The 16283-nt window shown below is 37.8% G+C and overlaps 1 protein-coding gene across 3 annotated transcripts; it reads left to right on the plus strand.

Annotated features, from left to right (window-relative positions):
* Positions 1-12276: 12276 nt before the first annotated feature.
* LOC122068086 (putative disease resistance protein At1g50180) lies at positions 12277-16043 on the plus strand. Of its 3 annotated transcripts, XR_006136971.1 has the most exons (3): positions 12277-14020; positions 14448-15212; positions 15748-16043. XR_006136971.1 is itself a non-coding variant. In XM_042631933.1 (2 exons), exons 1-2 carry the CDS (start codon positions 12400-12402, stop codon positions 15774-15776), a joined length of 1650 nt encoding a protein of 549 aa, XP_042487867.1. In that variant the 5' UTR covers positions 12277-12399; the 3' UTR covers positions 15777-16043. The 3 variants fall into 3 exon arrangements, 1 of the variants encoding a protein (XP_042487867.1); XM_042631933.1 differs by lacking the exon at positions 14448-15212; XR_006136970.1 differs by having other exon boundaries at positions 12278-15212.
* The last annotated feature ends 240 nt before the right edge of the window (positions 16044-16283 follow it).

The raw sequence follows: 16283 nt of genomic DNA on the forward strand, positions 1-16283 counted from the left end.
CTAAATAATTTTGGTTAAATAGTTTTTTAATTTAGGACCGAGTTTTCCTATGCCCATAGTGAATGGATTTCCATTCACCGTGGGGCTTGAAATGTGTTCTCATTCACTACGGGGCTTGAGATGCATGCCGAGTATTGAAAAGTCATTTTAGGTAGATACTAAAATCCTATAAGGGATGGTGGGTGAACCATCAAAATACTTTGAATGAATGCTCAAACATATTTTGAATCATGAACTCAGCTGCTAAAAAAAAAAAAAAAAGGTATTTTGAAACATGGAAGTCATGGTTTGAGGTAATGCTGAGGTCGTGGGTTGCCCTCCATTGCTATAAAAGAAGAATTTGGATTTTCTGTTCATACGATCATCTTATCATACATATGAGCATCCCACACATGTCTCTTTTGTTTTTTAATATACCCCTTTTTACCCTTGTAATAATAAAAAGTGAAACATGTGTTAAATACTTACAGTTTACATATACGACCAACTAATTGTATGAACAACAGATCCAAACTCATAAAAGAAAGCCTCCATTGCCGTTTTGAAATACCCAAAAAAATGAAGGAGTGAGATCGTGAGTCCATGATTGAGAAATCGAGAACTGCTGGACTACTAGCTAGTGCTGCAAAATAATTGAGTTTTTGTTTCTTATTTTGTTTTTCGAATCTTATTATATGCACTTCTCTTCTAACATTGCATCATATCATTTCATCATATGTGGCCATGCCGCCATAGTATTGATCATGCTTCATGCTTCGTTCCATATTTTCTGTTAATGCTTTTGCCTCAGAATCTGTTTGGTCATTTACTTTCCATTATGACATGCAAATGTAAATTGTTATTTTCTTATATCATACATGGATGATAGATTAGGTGGTATTAATGTTAATTTCGAATAGGGGTTAAGTGTGCCGTAGGGTGCATTGGGACTTTTTTCCCTCCACCAACTCTATTTAAAGTGGGTGGCTGAATGTGGGGTATACTTGTAGCTGGATTATGTTTTCGACTTGTACTCTTATTATGACTCTATTTTGTATATTATAAATAAAGGGCTTAGTCAAATCATTGAAGCATTCTCTCCATTCTTGCTGCTAACAGTTAATGTGGGATCTTATTGCTATTTCCATCTCATGTTATATCTTATGCATGGAGGATTAATATTGATCCATGTAATTGAGTCTATTACGCTGAGAAAGGTAATGTTCCAAAGAAACAATTCTGGTGTTTGCCCTACTTTTGAGGGCAGAAATGGAAAAAGACTATGTATCAATCAGCTTTTGATTGTGTGTGTGTATGTTTTTTTTTTTTTTTTTAATGAAACGGGTTAGAGGAAATTCTCCCCATTTGAGAAACCCCAAAAGTTATGCCAAGGAAATGAGAATTGTTTTGTTGAAATAATATGCACGACTTTGACAGGCTAACACACACACACACACAAAATAATGAATAAATAAATAAATTGAAGAAGTGAAGAGACATGTCGTAAGGTTAAACCACATTTATCTATGTTTCCTTGAACAATTAAAGTTCGGATATCGCAAGAGGATCTGAAAGAGCCTTGAAATTGGTTCTAAGTTTTATGATTTAATAATTAATTTTTAGAGCTTAAAAATGGTTTGAAAATATTTTAATTTGATAATTTTTTTATGAATGATATCATTTTCGACTATGTGGAATTCATTGTCTAAATAATTTTGGTTAAATGGTTTCTAATTTAAGACTGAGTTTTCCTATGCCCACAGTGAATGGATTCACATTCACCATGGGGCTTGAGATGCGTGCCAAGTATTGGAAGGATATTTTGGATAGATACTAAAATCTTATAAGGATGGTGGGTGAACCATCCTCATTTAAATACTTTGAATGAACTTTCAAACATATTTCATGCTAAATAAAAAAAAAAAAAAAGGGTTTTGATACATGAAAGTCCTGGTTTGAGGTAATGCTGAGGTCGTGGATTGCCCTCCATTGCTATAAAAGAAGAATTTGGTATCGGGTTTTGTGTCAATCTATCTCCCCTATTTTCTTTCACATGTTTTACTTTTCTCTCTCCTATTTTGTGTTTGTCTCTCTCCTCGCTTGTACCTCTGTTGCACCAGGGTGTTGTAGAGCATTCAAATCCCTTAGGTCACACACTCAGGTGTTAGTCGTCAAATGTGCATTGGACACACCCCTACGTTGGAGAGGACCTGAATCTATCTGAATCGGCCTCAAAATATTTTAGTGTACAAAAACTGGACAAGTCCAATCTAGATTGATTAATCCCATACTGATTCTTGAGTTTAATTCGTATAATATTGCATTTTCTAATTTAAATAAAAGGCAAGAGAGATCACTGTCTGGTTGCATGACCTCTACACTAGAGGGGGGCCATGAAGGCATGTGCAGGGCATTAACATGCACAGAATTTTTTATTTCACACAGTTAGGGCAGTAATTCCATGCACTCCTATGTCTGGGCATAGGAGCCACTAGATCGGCAATGTCTTTTTCTCCAATTACCACATTTCACCACCTAGCAGACACTAAAACTTGCTAAGCCAGTCACCTCAACCTAAGGATGTGAATTTGAAATTGAAACCATTTATCAAAATCGAACCGAATCATTTATATCAAAATCGTGAAACCATTTATTAAATGGTTTGGTTTTGTTTTAAAATTGAAACCTTGATTTGGTTTTGGTTTTAAAGTTTAAACCTTGGTAAACCGTTTAAATAAGCTATTAAACCGATTAACTTATACGTAGTAAGTTTAAGTCATTCAATGTTAAGTAAGCCCAACAATCACAGTAAGGAATGTTCAAACTTGGCTGTTCTAACAGCAGAAGAAGAACAAGTGATCAAAGATTCAGAATTTTACACTGGAGCTTGAAAAAATAGATAAGAATCCTGATGGGCGATCCCAATTTCGTTTAGCCTTTCTTAACTCAATGGGAAGGCACCCCTCGGTTGCCATACCAAGCTATGAAACTGAACGTCACGAAAGCAAACTTAAACCAAATCAAAGAAGCCCATTTAACCCAGTTGTTGGAGGGCCTCATCAAGATAGCATTATAGAAATTCCCCATTGGACCCAGAAAATCCATGGCCCAATGAACTGGGCTTAATTATCCTTGGTAGGTTTTGGATCGAACCATCTTAATGGAGTAAAGCCGACACCTGGGCCTCCCGGTCACTGCTGAGGGCTGGGGACAGTAGGCATTCAAAGATGGCCTGCCCCATTAATGGTCCAACCATATCTTCAAAGTCATTTTTGGTGTTTAATCCTAAAGAAAATGCAAATATTTTCTTGAGGAATGAAATACATTTTATAGGAAATGCAATTATTCTCATTCATTTCACTTCCCTTCCTCCACTTCCGTTGTAACCAAATGGAGCTTGAAGTAGAATTATTTCTCTTTTGTAGGTTGATCAGCATGAAATAAGTGGCTTTCAGCCGATACAGGTTTTTTTTTTTTTTTTTTTTTTTATAATAAAATTAAGTGTGAAGTACATCCAAAATTGTGGAATGAATCTCAATGATTTTTTTTTTTTTTTAACCAAGGTGCCCAGGCCAGCTTACATTCACTTCGACTAATCCTGGAATAAAACCTGAAAAAGTACACCTATCCACACAATCCCCAAGTCGCCCTAACCGTCTGAGCAACCCACAGATGGGTAAATGAATGAATCAATAATCTTATAGTTATGCTACTGCAATAACAAATCAATATCCAACAATTATCACACTTCAAACTTCAAATACAGAAAATTTTTTATAGTTATTTGAGCATTGTTTTGTTGCAACTCAGGTGTTCATAGTTGAAATAAAGATATTATAGGTATGGTAATATGGCTGAAATTACCAATCTGCCCAATGAGAATCAAATTTTTTTTTTTTTTTTGGGAGGGGAGAGGGGAGGGCTATGTGTTTTTGTTTACTCTGATTGCACTGAAATTTTTAGGTATAAGGAGATGTTTGGGTTCTACTCGCACATAGAATTTCAGCCTCTTTAGTTCAGTTGGCAAGCACCATTGCCTCACAAGTAAGCACTCATGAGTTCAACTCTCATTGGAATGTGAATGGTTTGATGCTTGGTCTTTATTTTTTTTTGAGAAATTTATCCAATAATTTTTTTTTAAATTATTTGTCCAGACATCGCTGTTGAATAATTTAATGATTGTTTTAAATCAAGTAGCAATTGAGGGACTTGTGATTTTTTATTTTTCCTTCCCTAATGGGTCTGGATCCCTTCTGATTCTGTTCCGTTTGGCTGATTCAAATCGAAATCGCCACTGATCGATCCGATTCCGTTCCCTTGTTTGAAAGCTTGGATGCCAGGTTTTCCTTTCTTTCAATTGTTTTTTTTTTTGTTGACAAGTTGTTTAGTGCCATTTACACTGACGGTGTTTAGTGTTCTTCACTATTTTCTATTAAAAATGATTGAGCACTCCATTGCGTTTGTTATAGGAAAATTAGGCTCTCTTTTATCAGAGGAAACTGATTTTCTTAGTGGAGTGAAAACGCAAATTGTCTCTTCATGAAGAACTTGAGTGGATTAACTTATTTCTAAGAGATATTGATGAAAAGCGCAATAGAAACAATAGGGTGAACTTATGGATGATCCAAGTAAGAATCCTGGCTCATGATGCTGAGGATACTATTGATTTGTTCATGCTTGAAGTCCAGCCACGACGGCAAAGAAATATCGGGCTGAGGATTACTCTACACAGTTTGGAAATCAACTGGAGGACATCAAAAGAAGGATTGGAGAGATTTCGGCCAACAAATCCAAGTACGGGATTGAAAGTTTTGAAACTGGAGAAACTTCAGCTCGTTTGGATAATGGCTTAGCACGAAAGAGAAGGAGAGATACAGTGGAAGAAGAAGTTGACGTTGTTGGCTTTGAGGAAAATATTGAGGAACTAGCGACGCTTCTAATAGAAAGAAGAGTCACAACAGCTTCTTCTTGTTTCCATAGTGGGTATGGGTGGTTTAGGTAAGCCACCCTGGCAAAAAAAGTTTATGATGAGATTGATGTCAAGAAAACTTTCGATTCTTGTGCATGGATTTATGTCTCTCAAGAACACAAATTAAAAGATCTTCTCTCCAAGGCCATAGCACAACTAAGAAGGAGGAGTTAGAAAAGAAGAATGAGGAAGATTTGAAGAATTTGCTCTCTGGTTACTTGAAAGAACAGAGATGCCTGCTTGTATTCGATGATGTATGGAGGAAAGAAGATTGGGACACTTTAAAGTTGGCATTTCTACCACATCGGGATGAGGGGAAGCAACGAGTGTTACTTACCATTCGTATTGTGGAATTAGCCGAACATGTTGATCCATTAACTGCTCCACATCTACTAGCACCTTCGAGTGGTGAGGAGAGTTTTGAACTCTTCTCAAAGGTCTTCCAATACCAAGCAAGAAATGAGGAAATAAGCTACTCCAAAGATTTGGAAGATGTTGGAAGGAAATTGGTTGCCAGGTGCGGTGGATTACCACTTGCGATTGTGGTATTGGGAGTTCTCTTATCGACAAAGGAGCGAAAACTTAGCATGTCGAACAAAGTATTTGAAAGCGTGAATTGGTAACTCAATGAAGGCCCACAGCAATGCATGGACATAATAGCTTTGAGCTATACGGACTTACCGTATTACTTGCAATCATGTTTTCTCTATTTTGGTCTCTACCCAGAAGACTATGAGTTCTCTTCTGAAAAATTGATTCGATTATGGGTTGCAGAGGGGTTTATAAAACAGAGAGGAGAGGAAACTATGGAAGATACTTCGGAAGAGTACCTAGAAGAGTAGATCGATAAGAGCATGATCCAAGCAGCAATTGAGAGACTAGATGGAGGTGTTGGAGTCTGTCGTATCCATGACCTATTGCTGGACGTAGCAGTTTCGGAAGCCAAGAAAGATAAGATTCATGAAGTATATGGGAATAACTGTTCCGCCAGTTCTCTAAGCAGATTCCGTGTGCTTGCGATCCATCCGAGCAACAATGGTATGCACCTTATATCGAGTTCCACTCTTGACCATCTTCATTCCTTCTTGTGCTTCAGTGAAGACCTCCAAAAAAATCTGTGGAAGAGTCTTTATGTAGGGTTCAATCTGCTTAGAGTATTAGATTTAGAGAATTTGACAACTCTTGACAATTTACCCAAGGAAATTGGAGGGCTTGTCCTTCTAAAGTACTTGAACTTGAGGGGAACCAAAGTAGGAAGAATTCCACATTCAATGGGAAACCTCTGCAATCTACAAACGACCAACCAATGGCAACACTAGAGAAGCTACCAAACTTGAAATGCTCTTTTTATGGGAAGCATTTGAAGGAAAGGAAATGATTTGTTCTGGAGGAGGTTTTGCTAAACTGGAAACTTTGTAACTTTTCGAGTTACCTAACCTGGAGGAATCATTCAATGGGAAACCTCTGCAATCTAGCTATTAAAATAATTTATGTTTGTAAACATTATTAAAAATGAGAGATTTTATATGGATGTGATGGATAGATTAGAAAATAACATGCTATAGGATGAGTAAGCATTGTGGGATTCTATTTAACATGTTATTCTCTGGCTTCTTAAATCTTGGCACTAATTATTCATTCCACTTGAGTGCGTTGAGGAATAGTAGAAAGTATTCTATGATTTTTATTTCCATTCACGATTTGGAAGAAAATCCTAATCACAATTTATGTGTCTTTCTCTGCATTAGAATATAATTTTCTCAAATTAAAAGAAAATGTCAAAAGATTTACAAACTGCCATTCTATGTTTAATGAGTTATCATTGTCAATATCATGGAATGACTTTCAGCACTATGGGTGCCAAAAACTGACCCCAGACCCTTGTAAAACATTTTCAAGGTTGTTAAGTACTTCATTGAAGAAATGCAAAAGTGCACAAAAATCCTTTGCGGGGAGCCAATGAGTGATAGTGAGGATCTAACGGTTAGGATGCATGTCAGGGCCCTCTCAACTATTGGATCCTCTCTACCACTCACTAATCACCACAGAGGATTCAAGTCTAAGAAGGTGAAGAACCAAAATTTGGTAACCTCCTACAATTTACTTAGGATGCCAGTGTGGTATCTTAGCAAAGGTTGATTGCAAAACACAATTGCTCACATCAAATGAGATTTCAATTCCGACATTGCCTTTAATTACCTAAAAAATAATATTAATATCTACTGATTTGAGTCAAAATCCTAATTAAATCAAAAGTGAAGTATCAAATCACATTCTAATTTTACCAATGCCTTAATCTGCACTGAACGGAAGGAAGGAACAATCAATCCAGTGAAATTTGAGTTACAATATCCTGTAACACCTACTTCAGAGGTGCCAATCATCCTTCCTATCAGTTGGTGCCTCCTTAAACAACCTTGATAGCATATAAAATGCGACAAGGCAAAGCAGATTATTAGTGCAAGTCAACAAGTCAACCTAAATACCGCTAACAAATCCATCTATAGCCACGAAGTAGCAGACTTTCACTACATAAAGTTCCATTCTCTATGTAATCCTATCCTGCCTCACTGGACCCAAAATGGCTCATCATCTTCTCATTGCAGTCCTTGTAGCAAGCAAAGCTCAGGCAAGCCTAGGCATTACAGCATTCCTGCTCTGCAAATAGAAAATACAGACTAGTAGATATCCAAAACTTACCACTCAAATAGTATTTCTCTGCTCTTGAGATTCTTCTTTGGCTGCCAGTACCACATCATTAAGGAATCCACTCTGCGGAAACTCTTCAGGTACAAGACTTCGATATGTCTCAAACTACTCTTGCGCTTCCTCCTTTTTACCCTGCAAGCTGTAGATTATCACCTAAACAGATGCACACAATTGGTAAAACAACGCTTAAACCTCAATATAGTACTTCTTTGTCTCTAACCTTTTAATATCCTCAATAATTGACAGATAAATGAAAATCAATTAACAGAAGTAGCTCGCAAGGTGTACTCTAACACCCCTTACAAAAAATTCTGTTAACAAGAGCAACCTAGTGCACAAGGCTCCTACTACTGCAGTGTTTGGGAGGGGAAAATTTAATCTGCTAAGTTCCTAGATGACGCCTAGGCAGTGCCTAGGTGACCAAAGGTCCTATGGATAGGCATACCTAGGCTTTTTTTTTTTGGGGGGTAAAAATAGGCATTCCTAGGCAACTCGCAAAATTGATTGTTAGCTTATGCTAAACCATCCTTAGCATGAATGGTTAGTTTTGTACGGTTCTAGTTATTACTCTGTATGGTGATTAGGTTTGGAAACATTGAGCTACTCTGATAATATTTAAAGGGTGTACACTTAACCCTCTCAGACCCCACGATAGCGGTTGTCTCGTGCACTGGGTTACTCTTATTTCCATAACTTGCATGAAATTTCTGGACAAATCCTTAGAAACATTAAAAGACTCTCCATTCATGCAATGACAAAAAAATATGGACTAAAGGTACAATCTGTTCGAATATCCCTAAAAACTTATATAAATTCGAAACCGCTTCCTTCAAGTTTGATAAAGTAAATGCAAAATGAAAAATAAAAAGGAAGAAAGAGCGCTACCCTCTAGTGTGTTCAAGACAAAACGAGTGCATGCTTATGCTGCCCTAGAGTAAAGATGCTCCAGAGCAACTTCCAATTGGTTGCACCCGTTGACATCTACCTACGTCAGGAAGAAACATTCTCTGCCTAAATAGAAATTTAAGGAATCTTTTAAAATTTTGAATGATTATAGCCTTATGAAAAATGGTTAGGGCTCCTTAACCCTCATCACATCTCATGGATGATCATCACCTTTCAACGGAGTGGTTCTACTGCCTAGCACACTGGTAGCAGCATTAGCTAGTTGAAGCTGGCACATGGAGGTATGAGGATCAACTCTAGCTACATGTGGGTGTGTGTGTCCCCACCCCTCACCCCTCACCCCTCACCCCTCACCCCTCACCTCTCACCTCTTAGTAGTAGGTTGGCCATTGGTCATGCAATGCCCAATTGGGGATGCTGTAAGATAAATTAGCAAGAAAAAAAAAAAAAAAACCACCTTTCAATGGCCAACAACTTTTATTAATTGCACACGTGATGAGCCAGTTGGCAATTCAAAAGATCATTATGTCGAGCCCAAATCCCCCACCCTGCAGGTAACCACCCCCACCGCATCTCATACCGTCCATGGGCGTGGGGACCATCCGACCATGTCAGTCATTGAGAGTGCTATTCAGCTCATATACAATTTATGATCTGAATATTGATGGGCTGGTAGTTGGTGCATAAAAATGAACGACATAAAGAACCCTACAACTTTTATTAATTGCACACGTGATGAGCCAGTTGGCAATTCAAAAGATAATTATGTCGAGCCCAAATCCCCCACCCTGCAGCTAACCACCCCCACCGCATCTCATACCGTCCATGGGTGTGGGGACCATCCGACCATGTCAGTCATTGAGAGTGCTATTCAGCTCATATACAATGTATGATCTGAATAATGATGGGCTGGTGGTTGGTGCATAAAAATGAACGACATAAAGAACCCTACAACTTTTATTAATTGCACACGTGATGAGCCAGTTGGTAATTCAAAAGATAATTATGTTGAGCCCAAATCCCTCACCCTGTAGGTAACCACCCCCACAGCATCTCATACCGTCCATGGATGTGGGGACCATCCGACCATGTCAGTCATTGAGGGGTTGAAATCGTCTGCAATTTCAATCTCGTACAATTCCGTGCAATACCACCTTAAGGCAGTGACATGTGTATTGATACCAATACAATGGTCTAGATCTGGTACAACTAATAAAACATTAAATCAGTGAAGAGACATTTAAATCAAATATGGACCATTGCATTGGTATCAATACACGTGTCACCTCCTGAAGGTGGTATTACACGAAATTGTATGTTATCAAAATTGCAAACGATTTTTTTCCATCATTGAGAGTGCTATTCAGCTCATATACAATTTATGATCTGAATAATGATGGGCTGGTGCTTGGTGCATAAAAATGAACGACATAAAGAACCCTGTCCATGCCTTTTCCAGTCAGACAAGATTCGTTTTTAGAAATTTCTTGCACCAGTCAGACAAGATTCGTTTTTCCCTTACAAAACTATATCGGTGATGTACAATCTCAATCACGTGGTGGTCCCGATCACTCCAGTATTGTTCCACAAAGATGGGCTTACTAGTGACCTTTATAAATGACGGATGGAAACATAGTCACATGGACCAACAACCCCATGTTGTTCGATGATTGGTGGTGGCTTATTATTATTACTTTAAATGCATAAATATGGATTTGTAAGGATTTTATGTTGTACGAACTTGAGATTGGTTGAAGTCCGAATTTAAGTTCTATAAATATAAATTCATGTCATCTTTAAGGCTTGGTTTGCTTATAAAGAAAAAAAAAATCAATTTTCAATTTAAAGAGAGAGAGACTCATAAAACAATCAATCATTACATCAATATCAATTATTGCATATAAATACCGTATTAATATCGATTTATTAGATCTGATACCATTTTTGATCGAGAAAGATAGGCTCACTAGTGAGAATTTTAGTTTTTAGTATTTCTTGGAAGTCAAGTCTATGTGGTGCACTTCTTTCTATTTGATGGGGATACATTTATTTCTCGTATCACCTTGTAGGGACGGGCTGTCCTTGTTTTATGGTTGATTCCCCCCCCCCTTTTTTTTTTTTTTTTCCTATCCCCATATTTGGTTTTCATGGTTAATAATGCCACTTTATTGAATTATTAAAAATGACAAAAGTACAATTAGAAGAAGGAACTAATACATGCGATGGGAGAAGCATTTGAAAAAAGATCTTAAAAGTTGGACAATTCATAATGGAATCGGCCGTGATTGATCTAATCGATTTAACATGGTTTCAAGTATCGGTATCCTAACAGTCATATTAGTTGTATCATATTGATATTGATTATCCGTATCATTTTAAGGGTAAAACACAGTAAAAAAATGTTTAAAAAAAAAAAAAACCAAGGGTAAAACTAAGTGGTACTCAATGATCAAATCCAATCTGGATCGGTAACAACAAATACCAATATTGATATCAATACCGTGCCCTAAATCCATGGTCTACGGTGATGGATACAGAACTAAGAAGATTTGATTGTTGATAGTTGGTCACATAGGCTTAAAAGTACCTGTTCATATCCTATTCAATCAATTCCTTGTTTAGTCTTCTTATAAAAATCTCACCAATTGGCCTTACAGTTAGGTTCCGTTTGGTATCATTTTTGGAACAGAAATGACATTTCGTGTCAACAACAAAAATTTCATTTCTGTGTCAAAATGTTGTTTTTAAACAAAAAAATGGTGTTTCAAAATTTCAGATTTTTATCGGGAACGATAATTCCTTTTTTTGTAAAATAAAACGAAACTGGGAAGACGGAACTCCAAAAGGGAGTTCCATCAAATCTCGTTTTTTCAGTTTTTTTTTTCACTTTTTGTTTCAAAAAAACAGAAACAGACCATAAGTGCAACAAACACTTTATTCTGTTTTTTTGTTCCAAATCACTCTAAAAACGTTTTTTTAGAACTATACCAAACAGAGCCTTAATGTGCAAATCCTATAATCTCTTCTATTCATTCCATCAGAGTTTTTATATAGCCAAGTTTATTGAATCAGCTTTGGAGAAATTTACCCTCCGGCTCTTCCCTTTTCTGCTAGTCCTTCTTGATAAACTGCAAAAAAATTTCCCAATTCAATTGCCGATTTTTGTGCCTAGGGCTCTTCCCTCTTCTGCTAGTTTTGAGCCTAGGGCTCCTCATCCAATTGCCGATTTTTGAGCCTAGGGCTTTTCATCCAAAATGTGGATTAGAAGGTCAAGCAATGAGAAAGGAAATAGCTTCACTTAATCGGTTGCTTTTTGTTGTTCAGATATCAGACAAGAAAGGCATGGTTTTCTTGTGGAGTCTTCGAAGAGATGTCAATATTACTATGATATTACTTTATTTTAATCTTTTATTGATCTAAAAATAAAAAAGTAATAATCATAGTTGAGTCCTTCACGATTGTTGGGCCATTGCCATCATCTCAGCTTTATGTTAATAATTTCTCATTTTTTTATAGCTTTACTTTGAGTTCCATGGCTGAGTTAAATAATTTGTGAAATCAACTTCTTTTACTTTCTCTCAACAGGAAAGCTCTAAATAAATTAAGAATTAAAAAAAAAAAAAAAAAAAAAAAAAGTACAGAAGAGGAAAAAGGACCACACAACTAGCAGCCTCATCCACTCACCAAAATCAATGATGCTTGTTGGAGAGTTTGGAACCAAGCAATGGAGAGAGAAGATAAGATTTCAAAAAGGATGAGAATGTGAAAGCACAAGAAGAAAACTTTCCTGCTTCACACAACAATCAAGCAAGATCTGCTAAGAGAAAGTGCTAAAAATGGCGGAGGGCGCTGTCTCATCTCTTATATGTAAATTGGGTTCCCTGTTATTAGAGGAAGCTAATTTCCTCGGGGGAGTGAAAACGCAAATCCTGTCTCTGCACGATGAACTTGAGTGGATTAACTCCTTCCTAAGAGATGCTGATGAAAAGCGCAGAAGCAACCGGAGGGTGAACTTGTGGGTGAGCCAAGTCAAAAGCCTAGCTTTCGATGCTGAGGATATCATTGATTTATACATGCTTCAAATCGTGCGACAACGGCAAAGAAATATGGTGAAGAGGTTTATGGGTTCTAGCAAATATCTGTTTACTCTACACATGTTGGGGAAGGAAATGGAAGACATCAATAGAAGGATTGAAAAGATTTCAGCTAACAAATTGAAGTACGGGGTTGAAGCTTTTGAAACTGGAGAGACTTCGGCTCGTTTGGATGATGGCTTAGAGCGGAAAAGAAAGAGAGATACCATGGAAGAAGAAGTTGATGTTGTTGGCTTTGAGAAAGATATTGAGAAACTAGCGACGCTTCTGAAGCAAGAAGAAGAGTCCGATCGGCAACTTCTCGTTGTTTCCATAGTGGGTATGGGTGGTTTAGGCAAGACCACTCTTGCTAAGAAAGTTTATGATAGGAGTGATGTCAAGAACACTTTCGATTCTTGTGCATGGATTTATGTCTCTCAAGAATACAGAATAAAAGATCTTCTCTCTGGGGCCATAGCACAACTAATGATGCACCCAAAAAAGGAGTTTGAAACCAAAGATGAGGAAGAATTGGTGAAAATTCTCTCAGGTCACTTGAAAGAAAAACGATGCATGATCGTATTCGATGATGTATGGAAAGGAGAAGATTGGGATAGACTAAAGGTGGCGTTTCTAGCTCATCAGGGTGAGGGGAAGCAACAGCGAGTGTTACTCACCACCCGTAATGTGGAAGTAGCCAAACATGCTGATCCATTAATTGCTCCATATGAACTTGGACTTCTGGGTGATAAGAAGAGTTTTGAACTCTTCTCAAAGAAGGTCTTTCAATACGAAGCAAGAATTGAGGAAAGAAGCTACTCCGAAGATTTGGAAGATGTTGGAAGGAAATTGGTTGCTAGGTGCGATGGATTACCACTTGCGATTGTGGTATTGGGAGGTCTCTTATCGACAAAGGAGAGAACACCTAGCGTGTGGAACAAAGTACTTCAAAGCGTGAATTGGCAGCTGAATGAAGGCCCACAGCAATGCATGGACATATTAGCTCTGAGCTATACGGACTTACCATATTACTTGCAATCTTGTTTTCTCTATTTTGGTCTTTACCCAGAAGACTATGAGATCTCTTCTGAAAAATTGATTCGATTATGGGTTGCAGAGGGGTTTATACAACACAGAGGAGAGGAAACTATGGAAGATACTGTTGAGGAGTACCTAGAAGAGTTGATCGATAGGAGCATGATCCAAGCAGCAAGTAGGAGACCAGATGGAGGTGTTGAAAAATGTCGAATCCATGATCTCTTGCGGGACTTGGCAGTTTCAGAAGCCAAGAAAGACAAGCTTCTTGAAATATATGGGACTAGTAACTGTTCCGCTAGTTCTCTAAGCAGATTTCGTCGGCTTGCGATCCATCCAAACAACAATGGTATGCACCCTATATCGAGTTCCACTCTTCACCATCTTCATTCCTTGTTGTGCTTCAGTAAAAACCTCCAAAAAAATGAGTGGAAGGGTCTTTATGTGGGGTTCAATCTGCTTAGAGTTTTAGATTTAGAGAATGTGAGTAGTCTTTACAATTTACCCAAGGAAATTGGAGGGCTCGTCCTTCTAAACTACTTGAACTTGCGTAGAACCAAACTACGAAGAATTCCGCATTCAATGGGAAACCTCTGCAATCTACAAACTTTAGATCTATCCTACACAAGAATCAGACACATACCCAAGGAAATATGGAGAATGCAACAACTAAGACATCTTTCTATTTTCATCAGAAAGCCTCCTTCAATTTTAGTTGAATGCGTAGAAAAGGTGGTTGTCAGTAAGATTGCTTGAAGTTGTTGTTCTCCTCCCAGGGTCGATAATCTGAGGGACCTCCAGACGCTATATGTACCTGCAGGCAGTTGGATAGAATGTGGTCTTAACAAGTTGACAAATCTGAGAGAACTCCGTATAGATGGAAAGTTGAGATTGCATACAAAGGCATTAACCGACTCTATTGACAAATTGAAAAACCTTCGAGTGTTGCACTTACGGGAAGAATGTGGAATCGAATATTATTTGCCTTTTGTTTCATTTTTACACCATGTGCACCTCTACGAATTGGAGTTGGATGGAATGCTAGAGAAGCTACCTGCCCCTGAGGATTTTCCACCATATCTCATAGAGTTGAGATTGAATAGATCCCATCTAAAGGAAGACGACCAACCAATGGCAACACTAGAGAAGCTACCAAACTTGAAGATTCTCGAATTAGGATGGGATGCATTTGAAGGAAAAGAAATGATTTGTTCTGGAGGAGGTTTTGCTAAACTCCAAAATTTGAACCTTTACGGGTTATTTAACTTGGAGGATTTGAAGGTGGAGAAAGGAGCATTCCCCTGCCTCAAAGTTTTAACTATTTATCGGTGCAACAAATTAAAGAAGCTTCCAGATGGGCTACAACACGTCACTACCCTCCAAGAGCTCAACATACGCCACATGCCAAAGGAATTTGAAGCGAGGGTACAAAAAGACACGGGAAAGGATTGGGAAAAGATAAAGTACATACCCTCTGTCACCACATTTTTTTGTTAAATGGAAGAGCAACAAGTCCTATTATTCCTACACGTACATTACAAGTAAGTTGTTCGTCAACAGGAACACTAATAAGTGTTTTCTCTCTTCCCCTTCCCTAGTGTTCCTTTTCTATTTCCTTTTATTAGGAGTACTCTTGTTAAGATTTTTTATTATTTAAGGGGCCCTCGTACGTTCACGTTACAAGATGTTTTTTTAATTTTAAAAAACAAAAAACAAATTCTACTAGGGAAAGACCACCGAGAGCGGATGAAGTTGTTGTACTATCTTGATCCACACATGAAATTCAGAATAAGAAAAACCTTGTGGGGGATATTTTGTATAGAATCAAGACAGTACAATAACCCCATCCATACTCGGGGTTCCCCGCACCCTTCCCACTTATCGGGCAGTCGGACATACTTCCTATTTTCACTTCTTAGTTTGGTCATGCTCATACACCTGCCCTCTCGAGAGTTGGGAGTATCAAAGCAATAAATTTTGGTGATGGTCAAAATGACTCAATCACCGAGTTGGGCAACATTAATTTTGGTCAACTAATAGTTTTGTCCTTTTTTTTTTTGGATTATGACTATACAGAGAGTCCACGGGAGGCAGAGATCAAATAAGGACCACAACAAGGGCTTGACAAAGCAATGCAGATGGGAAGTATATGGTCCGAGTCTCAGGAGTTAGCAAAATGGTTGAAGGTGGCAATGGCCATTGGGATTTTTATATCTCTTAATTTGATTTTATTTATGCAATCTAGTTATTAAAATAAATTATGTTTGTAAACATTATTAAACATGAAAGATTTTATATGCATGGGTGTGATGGATAGATTAGTAAATAACATGCTATAAGATGAGTAAGCATTGTGGGATTCTATTTGAGCATGTTATTCTCGGCTTCTCAAGGTTATGACATTTTTCATTTTCATGAAAAATAAATAAATAAATCTTGGCACTGATTATTCACTCCACTTGAGTTTGAGTGTGTTGAGGATTAATAGAAAGTATTCCATGACGAACACTAGGATAGCCTAGTGGTGTTAGCTTCGGTTTGTGGAGCCGGCACCCAGGGGAGGAGGTCGTGAGATCGAACACTTTCGTACACATTGTATACACGGTCTCAGG

Source organism: Macadamia integrifolia, unplaced genomic scaffold (genome assembly GCF_013358625.1).
Source record: "Macadamia integrifolia cultivar HAES 741 unplaced genomic scaffold, SCU_Mint_v3 scaffold3377, whole genome shotgun sequence".
NCBI lineage: Eukaryota > Viridiplantae > Streptophyta > Magnoliopsida > Proteales > Proteaceae > Macadamia > Macadamia integrifolia.

Coding starts and splice junctions, on each gene's coding strand:
- LOC122068086 (XM_042631933.1), top strand. CDS start 12,400: ATGGCGGAGGGCGCTGTCTCATCTCTTATATGTAAATTGGGTTCCCTG. Junction 14,021..15,747: donor GATCCATCCAAACAACAATG/GTATGCACCCTA, acceptor ATGACTATACAG/AGAGTCCACGGGAGGCAGAG.